The sequence below is a fragment of the Bubalus bubalis genome, chromosome 13 (assembly GCF_019923935.1).
Source record: "Bubalus bubalis isolate 160015118507 breed Murrah chromosome 13, NDDB_SH_1, whole genome shotgun sequence".
Classification (NCBI taxonomy): Eukaryota; Metazoa; Chordata; class Mammalia; order Artiodactyla; family Bovidae; genus Bubalus; species Bubalus bubalis.
In genome coordinates this window covers 460,543-479,829 of record NC_059169.1, presented here as the reverse complement: position 1 = coordinate 479,829, position 19,287 = coordinate 460,543, and the positions used below count along the sequence as shown (strand labels likewise).

Here is a 19,287-nt window from a genome sequence, read left to right as displayed (position 1 = left end):
CCGCACATTTTAGGCACGCGTTCTGCAAATCTGAGGGCACCCCCTCTCCTGTGAATTGCCGCAGTTTCTGTCTCATAAGTGGGGCCGCAGTGGGGCCACGGGCGTGCCGTGACGTGATCACCTGTGTTCGAGGTGTGGCCCACCCAGCGCTTCTCACACAGCCACACGAAGCCACTTCCACGATGGGCAGGCGGGTCACGGCGCCCACCTGGACAGCACGCAGGCCAGCCGCCCTCCCAGCCCCCGAGCTGGGCGTGACCCCCAGGAAGGAAGGGGGTGGCGGGGCACATGCCAGAGGCCAGCGGCTCAGGGTGCTGACTCTCCGCTCCACGTGCGTGTGATGTGGTTTTCGGTTTGTGGCATTTTGGGGACAACCACGTGTGTCTTACCTTCTGAATGTGACCACACATGAAGGGCAGGAGGGTGGACAGCAAGTGCTCACATTACAGACCGTAGAAAGGAGCCAACAGTTGATTTTTAAATTTAAATTTATCACAAAAGAGATAATTTCTCACAGAAAAATGTCTTTTTAAATGTAATAAAATACATTTTTTAAAAAAAAGCATACTTGCATACTTTATGAAGCTTCTTAGGAAGCTGAACTGACACTGTTAGCAGTAAGCAGACCCGCTGACTTGCACACGGTCTGAAGTTGCTGTGCAAACCTCAACAGCCCGCCGACCTGTAAAATCATTCCCATGATCATCCAGAGGAAACAGAGCTGATAAATCTGGATGATTCAAAAAACTTATGTCTTAATCCTGGCACCAAATCTAAAAACCTCAGTGTCTACGACTGTCTTCTCAGGACATGTGTCCGGCCGCCTGACCGGCGGTTTCTTAGGTGTGGTTCCCAGACAACCAGTGGGTGTGGGCGCAGGGCTCGCCGTGATCTGAAGGTGGGAGACTGCAGACAGGCCCCGCCCCTCCACAGTCACGCGGAGGGCTCCACAGCAGAGCTAGGGCCCCGTCCCCAGGCGCCCGGCCGCGATCGCGGAGGGTCTCCGTGCGGCGCCAATAGTCAGCGGCGTCTTCTCTAAGCAGCGGAAGAGGGTCTCCAGGCTCACGACTGGTCAGGAGGAAATGGGTGACAGGCACAGCTGGCCAGCATCTCCTGCAGGACGAGGCTCCCTTTCATCTAAATCCAACTCAATTTTCTGCCGAGACACGACTGCCTTTATCACCTGCGACCACTGGCCGTGCATATTCTACGAAATCATCTATGAGAACAGGCCATGCTCCTAAAGGAAAGCAAAAGGTGTGAAAAAATCGGCATTTTAGAACAATATTTTTTATAGTCAAAGGATTTTCTCACAATCCAACATTTATATCTCATGAACTCAAATGATTTTAAACTTTTTAAACTTCTACACGTGATGGATCAGCTGGAATTACCCTCCTCGGCTCTGGCCAGCCGGGAGTGGCAGGTGCTGTGTGCCGGTGTGCACGCGTCTGTGAGCAGCACCCACCGCCAGCCCCGCTGAGCATGTCCGCGGTCACGTCCGCGCTGGGCAGAGGGGGCTCGGGGTGGACATTCTTTCCGAGCGGGCAGCGCCCACAGTGCAGCAGGTGTGGCCGTGCTCAGGTGAGTACACAGGCGGGGCTCCGCTGTGTGCTTCGGCGGCGTGATGGAATAACCGCTGGCCACACGGGGTCAGCGGGCCGCAGTCACCGTCCTGCTTGTGGTCCTGCCTCGGGGCCTCTGCACACCCACCGTGAAAGCTTCAGCTCAGAAGAGGTCCTCCTGACTTTAATGTGAGCGGTATTTTCTCTTGTGGGGTTTACAGGACGTAGTAAGTGAGTACTAGGCACTTCATCACTCCTGTCTCACACATGGGGTCGGGCAGGGGTCAACGGGGACCCACCTGCCCCCTGGCCATCTCCTGAGGTCTGTGGACTTTGCCTACCTTCTTCATCATAGTTGGACATGTCATCTGCGATCATGTTTCCAAAATCTAGAAGAAGGTTCCAAGTGTTCCTTGGGATTGATCGTTTGTGATGCTCCTAAAACACAAGAGGAAAAACCAGCAGACCGCTGGCTCAGACGGAGCTCTCAGCCTGGTGATCTCAGGACATAATGTGACCAGGCGTGAGGACCAGACCAGCACTGTCGGAAGTTAATCCAGCAACAGCGCTTTGGGTCAGTGTTAAGAGCTGCATGATGCCAACGTGCAGCTGCAGAAGGCAGACTTATTGAAACACAAAATAAAACAAAAATTATTGACTTTTATTTCAAATAGAAAGGCAGCATTTTTAATCTCTTTGTCCAAGCCTGAAACCAGCTCAGAAACAGCATGGGCAAGCAGCATCTGGAGGTGCTCACCTCCTGTGAGCCAGGCGGCTCTCTGCAGGGGTGGGCGCGCCCGGCCACTGGACGCTTCAGACACCGGAGGACCCGCCCTGCTCCTCGGGGGCCCCAGCTGGAGAGCAGCCCCAGGTCTCCCGGAGGCTCCCAGCCCCCTAAGGCCTGTCTCTGCACACGTGAGTGTGTGTGTCCACAGATGGCTCCCAAGCTCGTCTCACACTCCAGAGCACGTGCACGCGATGCATCACTCTTCTGCTCCTGCTGCCTGCCGCGCAGCAGGCGTGTCCCCCGGCGCAGCAGGTGTGTCCCCCCGCGCAGCAGGCCTGTCCCCCCAGAACGGGCCTCCTGCTGCCCCCCGCATGCCCCGGGCCCCCCCGCTGCGCCCCCTGTGCGCACTCCGGGCCCAGCGCTAACCCCCCCGTGCATCCCGGGCCCCCCTGCTGCCCCCCCGCACGCCCCGGGCCTCCTGCTGCCCACCGCACGCCCGGCCTCTGGCTGCCCCGCCGTGTGCCCTGGACCCCCCACTGCCCCCCCACATGCCCCGGGCCTCCCACTGCACATGCTGGGGTCCTTCCCCAGGCTGCTGCTAGAGGGCTGTCCCACACCCCTCCACTAGAAGGACTGGTCCTCACAGAGCGGGGGACCCTGAGCAGGACAACACAGTCACCTCCCGCAGTCAGGGACGGGCCTGGCAGCCCGCACCCTCCCCTTGGCCATGGTCACTGAGCAGTCTCAGCCCATGAACACCCTGGGGCGGGGACCACAGACACACAGGCTGGAGGTGGCCTCGAGCAGCCTGGCCCGAGCCCATGGGCACCACTTTCCGCGGGAGGCAGAGTGTGGCCGCGGGTGGGCTCCCTGGGATCACCGCTGGGGACACTGGTTCCTTGGGCCCACAGACAAGCAATCGGTTATTAGGACAGTAACCGGCCTGGCTGATCCCTCACATGGGGATCCGGCAAGCAGGAAGACCCTTACCAACAAGAAGGTGTTCCAAAGATCTAGAAACTTAAACCTTCCAGATAACACCAGATTCCAGTATGCGACGGCCATTTCCAAATCTGGCAAAAAGAGAGAAAGCGCTCAGTGAGTCCCAACTCCTTTTAACACAGCACAGTGACCACTTCTTGGTACGCTGGTGTCACTTAGTAACACTCGGCAGTCTTACCCATGGTTGCATGAGGTCTAAGGCTTATAGAAGAGCTCCTGAAGCTGAATCTTATTTGGTACCTTGGGGAAAATGGCTTTGGAAAACGATTTGTGTACTAGTATAGCTGGATGTGTCAATAATTATCCCCTAATTAATCCATTATGAAGACTCTGCTTTTCTCATGTACTGGGCTTTCTTGACACCTGGACCGACCTGGATATGATTAGCTGGATATGATTAATGCATACCATTTATATACCCATTAAAAAAAAAAAACAGCCCCACGCACTTTCTAAGTGATGAACTACAAGTTAAAAACTTGTTTAGAAAGGAAGGGACACAGTGCTTTCCAAACAGACCTTCCTTGCCACGGTAAGAACTAAGATGGAATCTGATTCAAAAGTCAATCCCGTTAAGTATCATAAACTCTTGGGATTTCTTAAGATAAAGCCAAGACAAATTAGCATGTTGTTTGGTCACTAGTAAAAGTCAATGTCCTCATTTTCCCCCAGCTGGACGGTAGCAACGATTTCATGTCTAAACAGACTGACGCCGTGGGCTGCATCATGAGATGAGATGTTCACGGACACAGAAGCTGAGCGTCAGGGCTGCAGGAGAGGGACTCATTCTCTGCTCACTGCAAGGCTGGTGTCGATTTATTTCTGTGTGATTGATACACCAGAACATCAAGGGCCTGAGAAGGTAACTTTTTGAAGCTGACACCCTTCAACTAGGTTGGCTAGAGCTCATCGCTTTCAGATGATACAACAGTCCTGCACTGAAATAGTGCTTATGTGTGTGTGCCAGGAGAATGAATGTAAAAAGCCGATAAATAAATGTTTAAGGTAACAAATGCTTTCAATGCAAAATATTCTACTAAACACCTTCCAAAAGATTTTCATCTAAATCTCGTTTGGCCCGACTTGGACAGAAGTCATAAAAGCTGAAGTTCTGACCTGAGGTTCCCAGGTCAATCATTAGAAATGGATGAGCAAGGAATACGTGAGTAGTAGCCAACCTCAAATAAAATGCCTCTATTTCCTGTGTGTTTAACGTCCACAAGATAACTCAGTCTGAAATAACCTGGAGTCCTAGCAAGAAAGCAGTGGTCAGAAAACTTGAGGAACAGGCAGGAGAGAAGGCTGGCTGGACCTTGCCCGTGGGCCCTCGTCCTGCTGAGTCTACTTCCTTATCACTGAGGAGAATCTAAACTCATCTTAGTGAGGGAAAGTCTCACAATGAGAAATGGAGGCAAACCTGGGGAAGAGAGAAAAATAAAGCTTTATGGCAGACATTAAATCTGGTCACCTTTGGGTTCGTTTGGTCCTAGAAACCCTTCTTATAAAGTTCCCGATGTGCATATTTGTAAAGCACACAACTCATAGTAGCTGCCTGCATTTTCAGAGCCCCAGCATCACCTCAGTAAACACGCTGAGTGCTGTCCTGATGGACCCGGCCGCTTGCAAAACCACCGCAACACTCCAAGTGATAGACGTGAGAGCTGAGATCAAGAACAAAATCTACTGACCATGAAAGGAATCATCAGAGCAGCTATTTTCTTTCTAATAACCTCTGAAAAACCCTACCTCCTGAGTAAGAAAATGATTATAAGATGTTCCTAAGTAAAATTTATGTCTGTGATGCTCCATTTAGAATTAGATCATAAAGATGATCATTCTGTCAAAAAAGAATCTTTGGGCTGATGGAAAAATTAGTTAATAATCATGAAACTTTACTTCCTCAAAAATTATGATTTCTCAAAGCCAGCTGATTACAGACTCTAGCCAGTATAAGCCATGCCAAGTATCTCACATTAAAGCAAAGCGTCAAGGAGTGTTAATCACCTCCTCTACTAGGGGGCGTCCCTAGTGGCTCAGCTGGTAAAGAATCCGCCTGCAGTGCAGGAAACCCCAGTTTGATCCCTGGGTCAGGAAGATGCCCTGGAGGAGGGAACGGCTACCGACTCCAGTGTTCTGGCCTGGAGAACTGCATGGACTGAATAGTCTCTGGGGTCACAAAGAGTCAGACATGACTGAGTGACTTTAACTAGGCTAAAGAGGAGGAAATGGCAACCCACTCTAGTTTTCTTGCCTGGAAAACCTCATGCACAGAGGATCCTGGCGAGGTACAGTCCGTGGGGTGGCAAAGAGTTGGACACGACTCAGCAGTGAAGCAGCGCTAGGCTAAGGAACCGCCACTAAACGGCACGTGCCCCTCTTGCCACACAACAGGCACACAGGTCTGAAGGGGATGAAGCCTTGACCTGTAGGCTGTTTTTCCACCCCTTTCCACTGCTGTCCACACTTTTTTAGGAATTACAGGAACACCTGAATCAACCTCTTTAAATTATATTTAACCCTTCAGAAGACAGACAATGTCATAAACTTTGGAAACTGTAAAATCAATTGTTCCATCTGGGGTTCACAGCTGTAAAATTACTTTTTTTTTTTTTTAATTGAAGTACAGCTGCTTTGGGAGATAGTGAAGGACAGGGAAGCCTGGAATGCTGCAGTCCATGGAGTTGCAAAGAGTCAGAAGCAACTGAGTCACTGAGCAACAAAAGCAAATAACAGCTGCTTTACAACCTTGTGCCCGTTTCTTTGATAGAACAACGGGGATCAGTTCTGGGGTTGCTGCCCTCCCACCTCAAGCCTCCCTTCTGCTCCCCTATACTCACCGGCTTTGTTATCTTTTTGTAAAAAACCCTCAAAAAATCTTCTAAAATAAACTGTGATGTCTGTGAAGTGTCCAGGTATGTAATAATTTTCCTGAAGAAGCTATTGTTCCCTTTAATACGATTTTATGTTCTTTCAATGAGTCTCATGAAGCACAGACACGAAATCAGTAACTGTTCCAATTCTTCAGCGACTGATTTCTGATAAACATCTCATTTGTCTATAGGTATAAAGTAGATAAGATAATGATTTTTTTTTCTCTCAGTAAAGGAATTACAGGATAAACTATAAATTTCTCCTTTTCTGCTGCCTGATACTCAGGCAAAGCTACTTAAAATAGAGGCTATGCTGGGCTCCATGCTGCAAAAGTGCTTCAAAATACTTCTCCTCACACCGAACTTCATGACCAAAGAAAGTAAATTTATAAAACTTTAAAACAGGTGATTAACTTGGACTAATTTACAACCTCTTAGAAGTTACAGTGGAATTTTAAAAGCACGGCAAATGCGATGACTTCAGATGGAACCAATGCTGAGGACTTCCAGGCAGCTCCCACCTCCCCTGCCTGCAGCCCTGCAGCCTTCCAGCGGGATCACCGCCCTGCAGGGGAGCCCCGGTCAGCCAGTGCGGGCGGCGTCCAGCGGCAGCGGGAACACTGCTGGGCGTCTGAGCCGACCCGCGTGGCACAGAGGGCTGCCTGGCGGAGCCCTGCAGAGCCCTGAGCCAAAGGATCATACGCCATAAAAATGATGGCTGCTCGAAACCCTGAGTTTGAGGTTCTCTGTGACATGGCAACAGAAATAAGCGGATTTTATAATCCTCAAATAAACCAAAACCTCAAACCGGAAATACAAGCTAAAGATTTTCTGTATATACCACATACGGTAATGCGCAAGTAACATTTTGGCAAAATCATACATCTCTGAAAGAAGAAGAAAAATATAATCCAACACGCATCAGAATTAGTTTAAGTAAGTTAATGTTAAATCCCCAGCCCAGGACGAGATTAATGTCACCTGCCCGCGTCTCTAACCCATTAGACAATTACACATCAATAGGAGAGAATGCAGAGCATCTGAAAATTACTCCACATTTAAAATCGTATTTTTGGCTCCACACGTCAGGAGTGACTGCAGGCTGAGGGGCTGGAGCACGTGGAACTGTCCCAGTGGCAAGGGGCACCCTCAGTCGGGACCCCAGAGGAGGGGCCCGCCCAGAGCCCCGCTGGCCATGCCCATGCGGCCTCTCGAGCTGACTGGCGTCTGGCAGGTATGCTCACCTAGCCCTTTCTGCCCCGGGCTCCTAGCAAAGGTGAAGGTGAACTGGTAAAGGGCCTTGAACTTCACCGCATCCTTCAGCTCCTGCTCCAGTCCAGGCAGTAGGGCTCTCAGCTGCTCTGTGCTGTCGCACCTGGGACAGGAACAGAGCCTCACGTGGGCGTCGCGGGTGGCGGACAGGCCTCCAGCCTCCCCGCGCTCCGATGCGGCCTGAGGCTCGGGCCTAAGGGCGGAGCTAAGGTCCCTGCTCTGGCTACAAGGGCTAGAAAGGGCTAGCCCTGTTTGTGGTGATAACCTCACGTTCTGTGAACCAAACCCACTGATTTATATGGCACATGGACTGCATCTTAGAAGAGAGGCCACTGGGCTTCCCAGGGGGCGCAGTGGTTAAAGAACCCACCTGCCAGCGGAGGAGATACAGGAGATCCAAGTTCAATCCCTGGGTCGGGAAGATCCCCTGGAGGATGAAATGGAAGCCCACTCCAGTGTTCTTGCCTGGAGAATCTAAGGGACAGAGGAGCCTGGCCCACTGGGGTCGCAAAGAGTTGGACATAAATGAAGAGACTTACCACGCACACAGAGATGTCATTAAAAGTAAAGAAAACCCACAGAAGCTGCAAGGCTCTCCTCGCTGTGTGGGCTGGAATACAGCCAGGGATAAGCCCTGCAGCCGGGCATGATGGAGACGGGGCGGGAAGACCTGGGCCCTCGCTGAGGGCAGAGCTGAGCCGACCTGCAGCCTGTACCATCCCGGAGGCGACAGGCCCGCAGACTCGGGCCAGTGTCCAGGGCATGCTTCATTACAGTGGGCTGGACTTAGAACAGCCAACACAGGAAAAGCACTCTATCGCTTTAAAACTGGATTTTCCTCCAAAAAGTCAACAACCTTCAGGAATAATTAAAAGCCCTCACTAAAGCAGGGTTCAGAACAACGAAACATAAAATCTGTCGTTTGACTGCAGGGCAAGGAGGAGGCTGAGAGCCACACGTCACTGACCCGCGTGCCCCGGTGTGGCAGGTCCCCGAGCCCGCGTGGAGCTCGGCGTCTGGCGGGTGAGCGGGACCCCAGCCCCTCCCACCACCGCCCTCCTCCTCCAGGCTGTCACCCCCGCTCTTCTCCGCGCCTCCACCACAGCACTAGCGCTCCTTGGCGGGCCCATCAGTTATCCCTGCTTTGCAGCTAACAAATGGGAACTCCCGAGTTCTGCTTTGTGTCTGGGTTTCTGTGCCTACGTTGTGTGGAGGCTCACGCGTGCGACACGTGGGCTCTGGTGGTTCATCGCCGCCGTCTCAGCCACCGCAGTCACACTGCGAGCCGCTGTGCTACAGGGAAGCATTTTGGCTGTTTCTAGTTTTCTGGTCACGAAGAATGCTAAAGGTTCCCGTATGTGTATCCTGGCACACACGTGAATGTGTGAGGCAGACACCCACCCACAAGTCCACAATTCTTGTCAAACCCTTCTCCAGGGCGACTGCCCACTGGCGAGACGCACCAGCTGCCCTAGAAGAGGGCCTGGGAGGGCCTAGTTTGACGTGCTCCTAGTCTGCACCCCCTACCCCACCCTGTGAGTGAGGCTGAGTACCTGCTGTATCTTCACTAGCCCCTTGGAAAGCGTCCTCTGTGAAGGGCGTGGCCGTGTCTCCTGTCCGTTCTCAGCAGGTCTCCTTTTTGTTGTTTGGGGGTTCTCAGGTCAGCAGAGCGTCTCACGGCCCCTGCCCCTCCTTCCCCATGCCAATGCCTCCTGGTGCTTTCTGGTCAGAAGTTCTGATTTCAGGGCAGCACAATTGACTCACTAGTCTTGTCTGCGGGGGTTTCTGATGACGTTTTACCACCTGCGCTACCGTACGGCTGTAGGTATTCTCTGCCTGCAGCCTTTTGCCCTGAGATCTACAACTCACTGAACTGACTATATGTACAGTCTGAGGCAGAGACCAAGACGAACCTTCTCCCACGAAACTGTTGGTCGCTCAGTCGTGTCCAGCTCTTTGTGATCCCATTGCCTACAGCCCGCCAGGCTCCTCTGTCCATGGAATTCTCTAAGCAAGAATACTGGAGTGGGTGGCCATTTCCTTCTCCAGGAGATCTTCCCAACCAAGGAATTGAACCTGGGTCTCCTGCATTACAGGCGAATTCTTTACCATCTGAGCCACCAGGGAAGCCATATGAGTTTTCCCATACAACTAGCCAGTTCCCTCAGGACCCTTTTGTGAAAAGCCATTCCTTCTCCACATCTCTAAAAGGCTACCTCTGCCATAAATCAAGTGTTCTGGAAACCCAAGTGTTTCCCGGCTCTCATCCTGCCCCACTCCACGTACCGCTAATTACTGCAAGTGCCATGCTACACACTGATAAAACAGCCAGTCCTCCCTTTTCTGTTACTGCAAGAAATCCCATTGGGTGACTGTGTGATGGGAAACAGATCTCGCGCTCCTGGACTACAATGACCTGTCATCACAATTTATCCTGACTTTTGGTTGACTTGTTCTGGAGGCTTGATTTATTTTGCTGAAAATCTGGTTAGGATTTTTGTTCATCATATGTGTCTTTTGATTCTTATGACTGAGAGAGATTTATAATTTTCCCTTTTCAACATGTCCTTTCTAGGTCTTACTATCGAAGCTATGCTGGCCTCAAAACATGCTAGGAGTGTTTTTTTCCTTACTCTTCTCTGGTGTGAAACTGGTGTTATTCTCTTTATTAAAAGTTGGGTAAGATGTGCCAGTGAACCAATCATGGCCACGAGTGTTCTCCTTGAAAAGATTTTAAGTTATGGGTTCTGACTCTCTAAGATTTACAGAACTATGTCTTCACATTCCCATTTCAGTAAGTTGTCATTTTTTAAAGAACTGCTGTATTTCATTTTTCAAATTTATAAACATAAAGTTGTTCATAATACAGTCTCATTTATCTGCAGGGTCTATAGTGACGTCCCCTTTCTTTCTATATGCCATATGTGGCATTCATTACTTTACTGGTCTTCTCAAATACCAAGGTTTTGGCTTTATGAATCATTTCTACTTATAGCTTTTTAAAAATATCATTAAATTACTGCCTGTTTAAAATTGTAATTCCCTGTGTCTGTACTCTGAGTTTAATCTCCTGTTCTTTTCTCTACTTGCTGAGATGGATGCTTTCCTTCCTGAGTTTCAGCTTTCTAAAATATGCATCTCAGAGGCTGACTCCCACGTGTTCTCATAGTTTCATCACTCGAAAAGCTTTCTAATTTCTGTCGTAACTTCTTTCTCAACCCAAGGGTTATTCAGAGGTCCAGTATCCATACAGATTTCAACCTAGCTAGCTCTCTTTTTTGTTATTGTGGTCAGAAAACACGCTGTATCACTTCAACTCTGGGACACTTGCATCTTACCTTGTGCCCTGTTTATGTCAATATTCCTAAGCGTTCTTTTTGAAAAGAATACGTATTCCTCAACATCAAGGGCAGTGTTCTATTTCCTTTTCCGAATCTTCTATTCACTACTGATTTTTCATCCACTTAGTCTACCAGTTGGTAAGATGTGTATGAGAAGATAGGAAGATGTATTCCCCACTGTGCTGGCAGATGTCTATCATTTTCTTTAGAGTTTTGATTTCTGCTTTAAATAAACTGTACTGTCCTGGTAAGATAAACCTTTTATCATTAAGAGATGGTCTTCAGATTCCTCCTGCCTCCACTCTTCCCTCTTCTCCTCGCTCTTTAATTCACTTACATACGACCTTCCCTCCTTGCTGTCTCACTCATCTACACGCCGGTTGGTTTCTCTGTGTCGAAATGTCTCTAGTTGAGACATCATATGAGGTCTTCAGGGAATGTGATCCAGGTGCTAATACCATCCTGCTCTGCCTGCCTTGGGCTGGAGCTGGGGAGCCGGGAACTCACAGGATGTGTATCCACAGGACTCCAGGGCCATAGATGGCAGAGGCAGAAGACCATGGAGATGACATGTCCCGACCACTGCAGGGCAAGCCTCCAGAGAGTGGCTGGAGCTGACTGGCACTCCACTTTCAATTTTCTGTCCCCTAACCAGCAACTCAGAGGTGGTCTGAGGACACCAGCCCACCATCTTCCCAGGTTGCTGGCCTCCTGAGTAAAAGCACCTTTTCTTTTTCCACCAAAAAAAAAAAAAAGAAAATGTCTTTCATTATCTGTAGAATTACTTTCTGCATTAAAGCTTGTTCTAACATATTAACAGCCACACCAGCCTATTTTTGGTTCCTGCTTGCACACTACTTTAGACTCTGTCCCTCAAACTGTTCTGTGCCCTTATGTCTCAGTTGTATCTACTGCAGACAGTATATACAGTAGCTGACTTTTAAAAACCCACCTAGCATTTAGTTCACTTACATTTAATGTGATTATGTAAATGCAAACATTTTTAGCTTAAATCCTCCATTTTATCATGGGCTTGCTATCTGTCCCACCGCAAGTTAATTTTCCTTTTGTCCTTTTTTTCTTGGATTCTTTCAGATTGAATTTTATGTTTTTATAGTGATTATAACATACACAAAGAGAGAACAAATATTTTTTCCCACTGTTTTATCTTTTTCATTTTCCCAACAGCATCTTTTGATGCTGTTTTTAACTTTGATCAAGTCCAACTTACCACTCTTTTCATTTATGGTTAGTAGTTTTTCTGTCTTTTCTGAAAAAGCTTAACCCGAGGTTATAGTTTCTTCCTCTGTCTAAGCTCTGGGTCTCAGTGTCTTGCACGGGCCACAGTCCGCCCAGCAGCCTCCAGGCACGGAATGAAGGAGGCGCCGAGGCTGCTCACTGTGTCAGCACCGTTTGTGGGAAAGACTCTTCTTCCCCCGCTGCCTCTTCTTCCCCCGCTGAAATAAGGACACTAACAGTCTTGCAGTGGATGAACAATGTGGGAAGACTTTACTAACTCATCAAGACTCATTCTAAAGCTGCAACAATTAAGAATATGTGGTGCTGGGTTAAAGACAGATAAAAAGACCCATGGGTACAGCAGGGAAGACCCACACACAATTTTTTGTTTTTAAAAATGTCAAGGTATTTCATAAAGTTTATTCAGTTTATCTAAGAATCCTCAAGCACCCAAAGAAAAGGTGTAGAATTAACTGTTAAAGGCAGGTATTCTAACCACAGTCAGGAGTCAACAGCCAGGAAAAGTGTGAGGAAATCATAACAGAGCAGATACAGAAGCCCGAGTATTTCTAGAGCTCAGCACTATTTAGAGGCAAATAGTCCTTCACGTCCCTAGAAGCACAGGTTATTCTCCACAGCACAGTTCACTAATACATTCATAAAACTTTTGTTTAATATTTTAAATGGTACTTTCACCTTTAACCGCCCCATGAGGTGTGGAGAGAGAGCAAGCCACTGACCATCACTAACTTGTGACCTTAAATTATATTCTGTAAACTCCAGATAACAGGGTGTGAGATGATCTAAAAACATTTTGGGAAGATCCATGCTCAAAATCGTTAATATATGTATTTAAAGTTATGACACGTCATAGGCTAATAGGAACTTAAAAATTTTATTTGTATGATGTATTCCTAGGCAATGTCTAAGAAATACCATTAATTGTCTCTGTAAGAAGCACTTATTTCCAAAAGCTCCTATTTGGGGGCAATTTTAACAGGTGGGGTAACTGTGGTCCAGCAGTCATGGACTGCTCTTTTAACCAGTCTTTCTGGTACTCTTGCCTGGAAAATCCCACGGACAGAGGAGCCCAGCAGGCTGCAGTCCATGGGGTCACTGAGGGTCGGGCACGACTGAGCGACTTCACTTTGACTTTTCACTTTCCTGCATTGGAGAAGGAAATGGCAACCCACTCCAGCGTTCTTGCCTGGAGAATCCCAGGGACAGAGGAGCCTGGTGGGCTGCTGTCTATGGGGTCGCACAGAGTCGGACACAACTGAAGCGACTTAGCAGCAGCAGCAGCAGCCAGTTCTAAGATCACTGCAGCTTCTTCTAGGCTTTCCCAGGTGCAAAGAATATGAACACAAGTGCGGTTACAACACTGTTATAAAGATACCTGTTTGGTTGGTTTTAAATTGGTTTTATTCAACTACCTGGAATGTGGTAAGATATTAGAAATAAAGTCTCATAGAACTTATCATCTTGACAGACTCCTCTTGTTTTACTGAAAACAAGCACCCTGTCTGCACAGCCTTAGAACATGTTTACCTAAGGCTTTCGAGCTCCTTTGGGAGCTAAAAATAAGTGAGTTTAAGTTGTCAACACTGAGACCTCAGAGTGTCAGCAAGTCAGCAGGTCGGCTTCTACACACTTCATGAAACAGTGCAGTAAGCTTAATGGTTAAAAGCTATTTATGTTATGTGCTTTCATGTACTTCTCTGACTCACCTAATAAGTAAGAAACATCTTAAGGTATTAATGAACCTTTTACTCCAACTATAGGTAGAGCAGAGAAGTTTTACACGCAAAAGACAGAATGGCATTTTATTAATGCTTAATGCAGCAACACAGCAAATTATACACTTAGTACACAGTATTATGAAATAAATGGCTGAAAACAAACAAAAACACCTGGATGTTTATGATAACTCAAAACTGGAAGGAAAACATTAAAAAGGAGAAAGTGTAACAAAAGGAATTAATCTGAATAAAAATACTGAACAAAACCTTAATTGGAATTTAAAAGAAAACTAAAGGTTTAATAGTACAAATGCACAAGAAATTTGTAAAATATACAAAGGACACAAATTGATATGAAATTTACAGGTCACTGAAAAATAACATTTAAAATACTTTCCTTTCTGAAAAAGCTTAAACTGACACCAGTTTACTTACCCAAGTTGTGTCATGCCGTCTACAAATTCCTTTTTGCTAAATTCACATTGAGTTGCAGCCCTGAATTTCCACGCGATAACCAAAACTGTGATACTGGCAGGATCTAGGCTTAAATCATCACAAAACTGTTGAATCCCATAAATTCCAATTTTATTTTCATCTTGTGGGTCTACAGTTAACATTAAGGGAAAAATAAGTTAAAAACTTGGATATTTTGAAAAGTATTACTAAAATGGGTGGAAAGAATGTATTTTTAATGCATCAATTGATGAATGCACTGCAATTTTCAAGTATATATGAAAGAAATAGTAACAGATAATAATTTATCCAGAAAATACTCCTATTTTTAAAATCTAGGTTTCTGGGTTTTCAGGGGGGAAAAAAAATCACTGAAACTTCTCTGAAAATGTCACCATGAATAAAAATTTTGATTTCCCTAGAGTAAAATAAAAATTCAAGTTTACAGAATTTTAGCCTGCCCAAAGGCAAACTGCTATGAAAAACATTGCATAGTGAAGTATTCACAGGAGTTCAAGTTTTTGTTACCACCTTGTCACGGCGAAAGAAAGATAATGTATTTTTCAAAAGGGATTTCATTTGTTATAGTGCTAATACCACTGCACAGCACTTGTTTTTTGGTCATTTAGTTTATACACCCACGTTTAACAGCTGAGAAATTCTGGCTTACCCCTCCCCTAATTTCTAGTTTAGAACTACAACTAAGGAAGTTAGCAATTTTCCATGGGAAAACCAAACAGTGAAGCCCACTAAAGCATCAGCAAGGGCACACGGGTGAGGCCCTGCGAGGTCACCGGCCTCCCGGCCTGCCTGGCGGTGACGTCCGCCTGCTGCTGCGGGAGGCGCCAGAGCAGGCCGTGGCACTTCACTCGGAGCAAGGTCAAGTGCAGCAGACTCTTCACCACACAAGGTCAGACTCCTCAGTGCTCAGCACCACCTCTAACGTACGTCGTCACCCAAGGAGACCACTGGCCCACCGCTCCAGCAGTCACCAAGGCCCTCCAACTCTACGCTCCCAGGTTGAGAGCGGGCTCACGGCACAGAGGGGCTCACCACGCTCCGACTCAAGCCCGTGCTCCTAGCACGGCACAGGTCAGGAGGGCAGGCCACTGGGTCTCCCGTGGCCTCACCTGACGCCACCCTGACAGGCGTCACGCGCGGCGCCTCTGGGCGTGCTGCAGCAGCTTGGAAGCGCCTGTCCACGTGCACACATTCTGCAAAGACAGATGTTTGTCAACAGTCTCTATGTATTTATTTTTAGGGCCTAAATCTTGAACTAAAGGACAAAGATAACTTTCATACAAAAATATTTTTGCAAAGGCAGCTGCACATATCTGAATAACTTAAAAAATCTGCAGGGCGTAGAACTTACAAAATCAGCTTAGTAATTAACTTAGCCAAAAAATCTAAAGCACACAGAAAACAATGTTCCTTTTTGGAGAACTACAAGTACAAACCTGTTTTTTTTAACCACAGAAGGTTTCTGAACTAAGATTAAAAAAAAAAAAAGAATGCCATTTTTGGTTATTTTTTTAATCTAGATCTCAATAAAAACAACCACTGTCTCCAACTGACAACACCAGGTTCTCTGCCAAGAGCTCTTCCAGAAGCTTCTGCCACTGGCACTGCTGCAGGACTCGGGCACCACCAACCGTGGCGGGCAGGGCGACCTGCACCTCCTGTCAGAACTACTTGGATGATGTGGACTAGTTCTCAAGCAGCCTTCTCACCAGGTACTCCTGCCCAGTGGAAGTGCTGGGGAAAAGCACTCTCGTAGCGGGCGTAGCCCCCTGACCTGGACACCAAGCCTCCCACCAGTGACTCCCCACAGCTGACCCAGGCTGCGTATAGGAGGCCTCGCTGCCCATCAGCCTTTAGACTCTGTGCGCCTTGTCCCACCCCAGCCTTGAGCCATCAGCAGCCACGTTCCGATTAAACTAACTAAACTGTATAGCTGACCATCAGCAAAGGACAGGACTGTGCTCCTAACACGGCACACGGTCGGAGGCCTTGGGACACGGCATGGGAAACTCCCAATCACCACCCCTGTGCCCTGGACGTGCGGCGCCTTGGTGCCCTTACCTCTGTACCTGTTATACAGCTGCTCCAGTTTCTTCCTGTCCACGGAGGTTCTCATGGATTCCCTGTGAACAAGCTCGGGTACTGGAAGCAGCTGTCTGTGGCCAGGTCTGGTGTCTACTTGCTCTGCTCTAAGCAGTGGGCGGCACTTCTCTTGCCAGCCTGAGTAAATACCATGAACTGGCGGACCTTGTCCTTCTGAGATGATTTAAGTTTATGCTCTGGGAAGCGAAAGAGGCAGGAAAGCCAATGAGGCCAGCCCAGAAAGCTGTTACGGCTCAATCACCAGCACCTACATTGTATCTGGACTTAACTTCTCCTGGGTGACCAGACTGCACTTCAGAACTACAGAAATACAAAGCTTTGTTGCCCATCGGATAAAAACACTGGACAGCCTTCTGAAAATTCAAACGACAGTATCTATATAGTAACAAATGTGGAATGTCTAAACTCCCCCAGATTAGAAATATCAGTATTCTATGCAAAATACATTTTGATCTTTATCTGGTTCCCTTTGCAGGAAGTCAGATGCTGCTTTTTTTCCGAGTCTCAGTGAAATCCCCCTTTATAACACACATGTACCATCTGATGAGGTGAGTCTAGAGAGTAACCTGAGGTCTGACCATAACATCACAGCCCATCTGTGGGTCCTCCTCAGCTTCAATTAATTTCAGGCCCTAATGACCAGAAGAAGGCCCTTGAGATTTAGAAACATTATTTTAAGCCTTCGTCTGTCTAAAATTAGCAGAACACTGATGAAAACACACACAGGTAACAAAAAATTGTGTGAAAAGTAACTTATAAAAGTTTCAAAAGCAGGCACAAAAAGCCTTTGGTGATTAAGGAAAGATACTAATGAGAAGTTCATGTACATGTGACAGAAATAAAATGGAAAAACAGGGCAGAGGCTGTGGATGGGTAGTGAATACCAAAAATAAAATGGAAAAATAGGGCAGAGGCTGTGGATGGGTAGTGAGCACCAAAACTGCCCTGTAACTGCACTATATACAGCACATGATGAAACCAAATAGTATTTCGATGCTTCCAGATACCAGAATGGTTAAGGTTTTATTTATTGAAGGTAACCTGATGAAAACGACAGCAGAAATGACAGTGATTCACCAAGCCTGTAAATCAAAACAGACGCCAGGGCCTTCCCTGACAGTCCAGCGACCAAGACATCACGCTTAAACTGCAGGGGGCACGGGTTTGATCCCTGGTCGGGGAACTAAGATCCCACGTGCTGCATGGTGTGGACAAAGTGTCCCCCCAAAACAAAACCAGACCCATCTACTAGATGCTAATACTTTATAAAAAACAATATGACAAAGGGGAAAATTTTACTTTTAAAAGGATTTATACTCAGTTTTGTTCAAAAAAAGATGACATAGTTTACAGAAGCACACAAAATAAGTTGTAACTTACAAAAACGTGTAACTGGAAAACGAGATGTAGATGAAGAAATTAGGAGGAGGAAAATAGACCAAAAAACCCAGAGATAAGATACAGACACGCATACCATATATATGAGCTGAAAGCTGAAAATTAAGCTTTGAGCTTCTCAGTTGCCAAAGCAAAGTACAGAGGGGACAGTTCATGTCACCACTTTCTTCAGTTTTGGTGCCAGGAGGAGCTGGGCCATTTGGAGGTCATGCCTAAAAAATAAATTAATAAAGGTTCATAAATTGGCAGGACCACAAGCCTACACTTCAAGCTCTGATGGACTTCACTAAGGCTCACCATGCCAAGGAAATTAAATTCTTATCCACGGCTTTTAAGGGACGTGGGTGGGCTTTCCCTACATTTCATTGTCTTACTCTCTTAAAATGTCCAAAATTTTCATTAGAAATGTGGATAATCTAGGAGAAACATCAGATAAATTCTCTAACCTCTGGAAAAGGTCTGAAGCCTTTTAACTGTGACCTTGTGAAGAACCACTTCTGTGATGTGGACATCAAGACTGACCATATATCGAATGAAGATACGCCCTTAAAATACCCTTCCAGAGACACCGAATACAACAAAATCTCCTCTTAGGGTCGCTTCCAAGGGGCTGACCCAGTTAATGGTGTAAGCTGAGTCACCCTGACGGTTCTGGGTTCAGCAGGCGGTGGTGGGGGGCGGGGGGGCGGGGGGAATGCGGCAAGGAGTCAGACCCAAGTGCCCCGTTCACTCTCCCGCCTCCAACCTCGTCAGAAAGCCAGGCTCCTGTCCACGCAGCCCCTTCCCTCGGGGAGCTGGGGCGCGGTCTCTGCTTTCTGGACCTGCTGGACCCCTCCCGGCTCTGACCGGATATTCTCCATCTCCTCCTCCACGGCGGCTCTCCCCACCGGGAGGGTGTCCTCACGCCGCCGCTGCCCCTGCACCTCCCTCCTGGACCCCCTCTCCTGCCCGGAGCCCTCTCCCCAGGACCCCGCTGCCAGCACGGCGAAGGCTGCCCCAGCGCAGCCGGCTGCGTCCTCTCCTGGCCGCCTTCCGACTCCTGAGGGCACCCCGGTCTGCCCCTCCCGCCCCTCTGGACGCCCCCCGCCCCACCCACGGCGGAGCGCTCAGCTCGTATCGAGGAGCCGCGGCTGAGCGTCCACGGGCTCAGCGTCTGACGCCGCCACACGGCTCCCGGGCCGGACCCCCGGCCTGGCCCCGACCGCGGAGAAGGGGCTGGGGCCCCGCGCCCGGGCCGGCCTCTCTGCCGGGCCTCGGCCCCAGCGTCACCGGACCTGCGTCTGTCTCGTCGGCCCGGGACCCGCTTGCCGCACACGGGACCCCTCTGTTACCGCGCCTCCACGACGCCTCAGAGCACAACCCGAAGGCTCCAGAAGCCCCTCCGTCGCTGACCCCCGCCCCGGGCACCGCCGCCGGTCTCCGACCCAGTCCTGCCCCCGCCGGCGACCCCCAGCGCCATCTACCCTCGCCCCACAGCGCCCCGGCTCGCGCCCACCAAGCCACCTGCGCCGTCCCCGCCTGGGCCTCAGCCCGGACAACGTCCGGGGACGCAGGACT

At 48.5% G+C, this 19,287-nt stretch overlaps 1 protein-coding gene across 1 annotated transcript; it reads right to left on the bottom strand.

The window, feature by feature from the left end:
- Window positions 1-470: 470 nt before the first annotated feature.
- On the bottom strand, window positions 471-19,284 carry DCUN1D2 (defective in cullin neddylation 1 domain containing 2). Its single transcript, XM_006076618.4, is given in 8 exon segments — window positions 471-1,240; window positions 1,907-2,003; window positions 3,283-3,365; window positions 7,409-7,539; window positions 14,191-14,359; window positions 16,291-16,371; window positions 16,374-16,508; window positions 17,807-19,284. Coding segments are annotated over 8 exon segments (867 nt in total). The 5' UTR covers window positions 17,886-19,284; the 3' UTR covers window positions 471-1,148.
- Window positions 19,285-19,287: the final 3 nt, after the last annotated feature.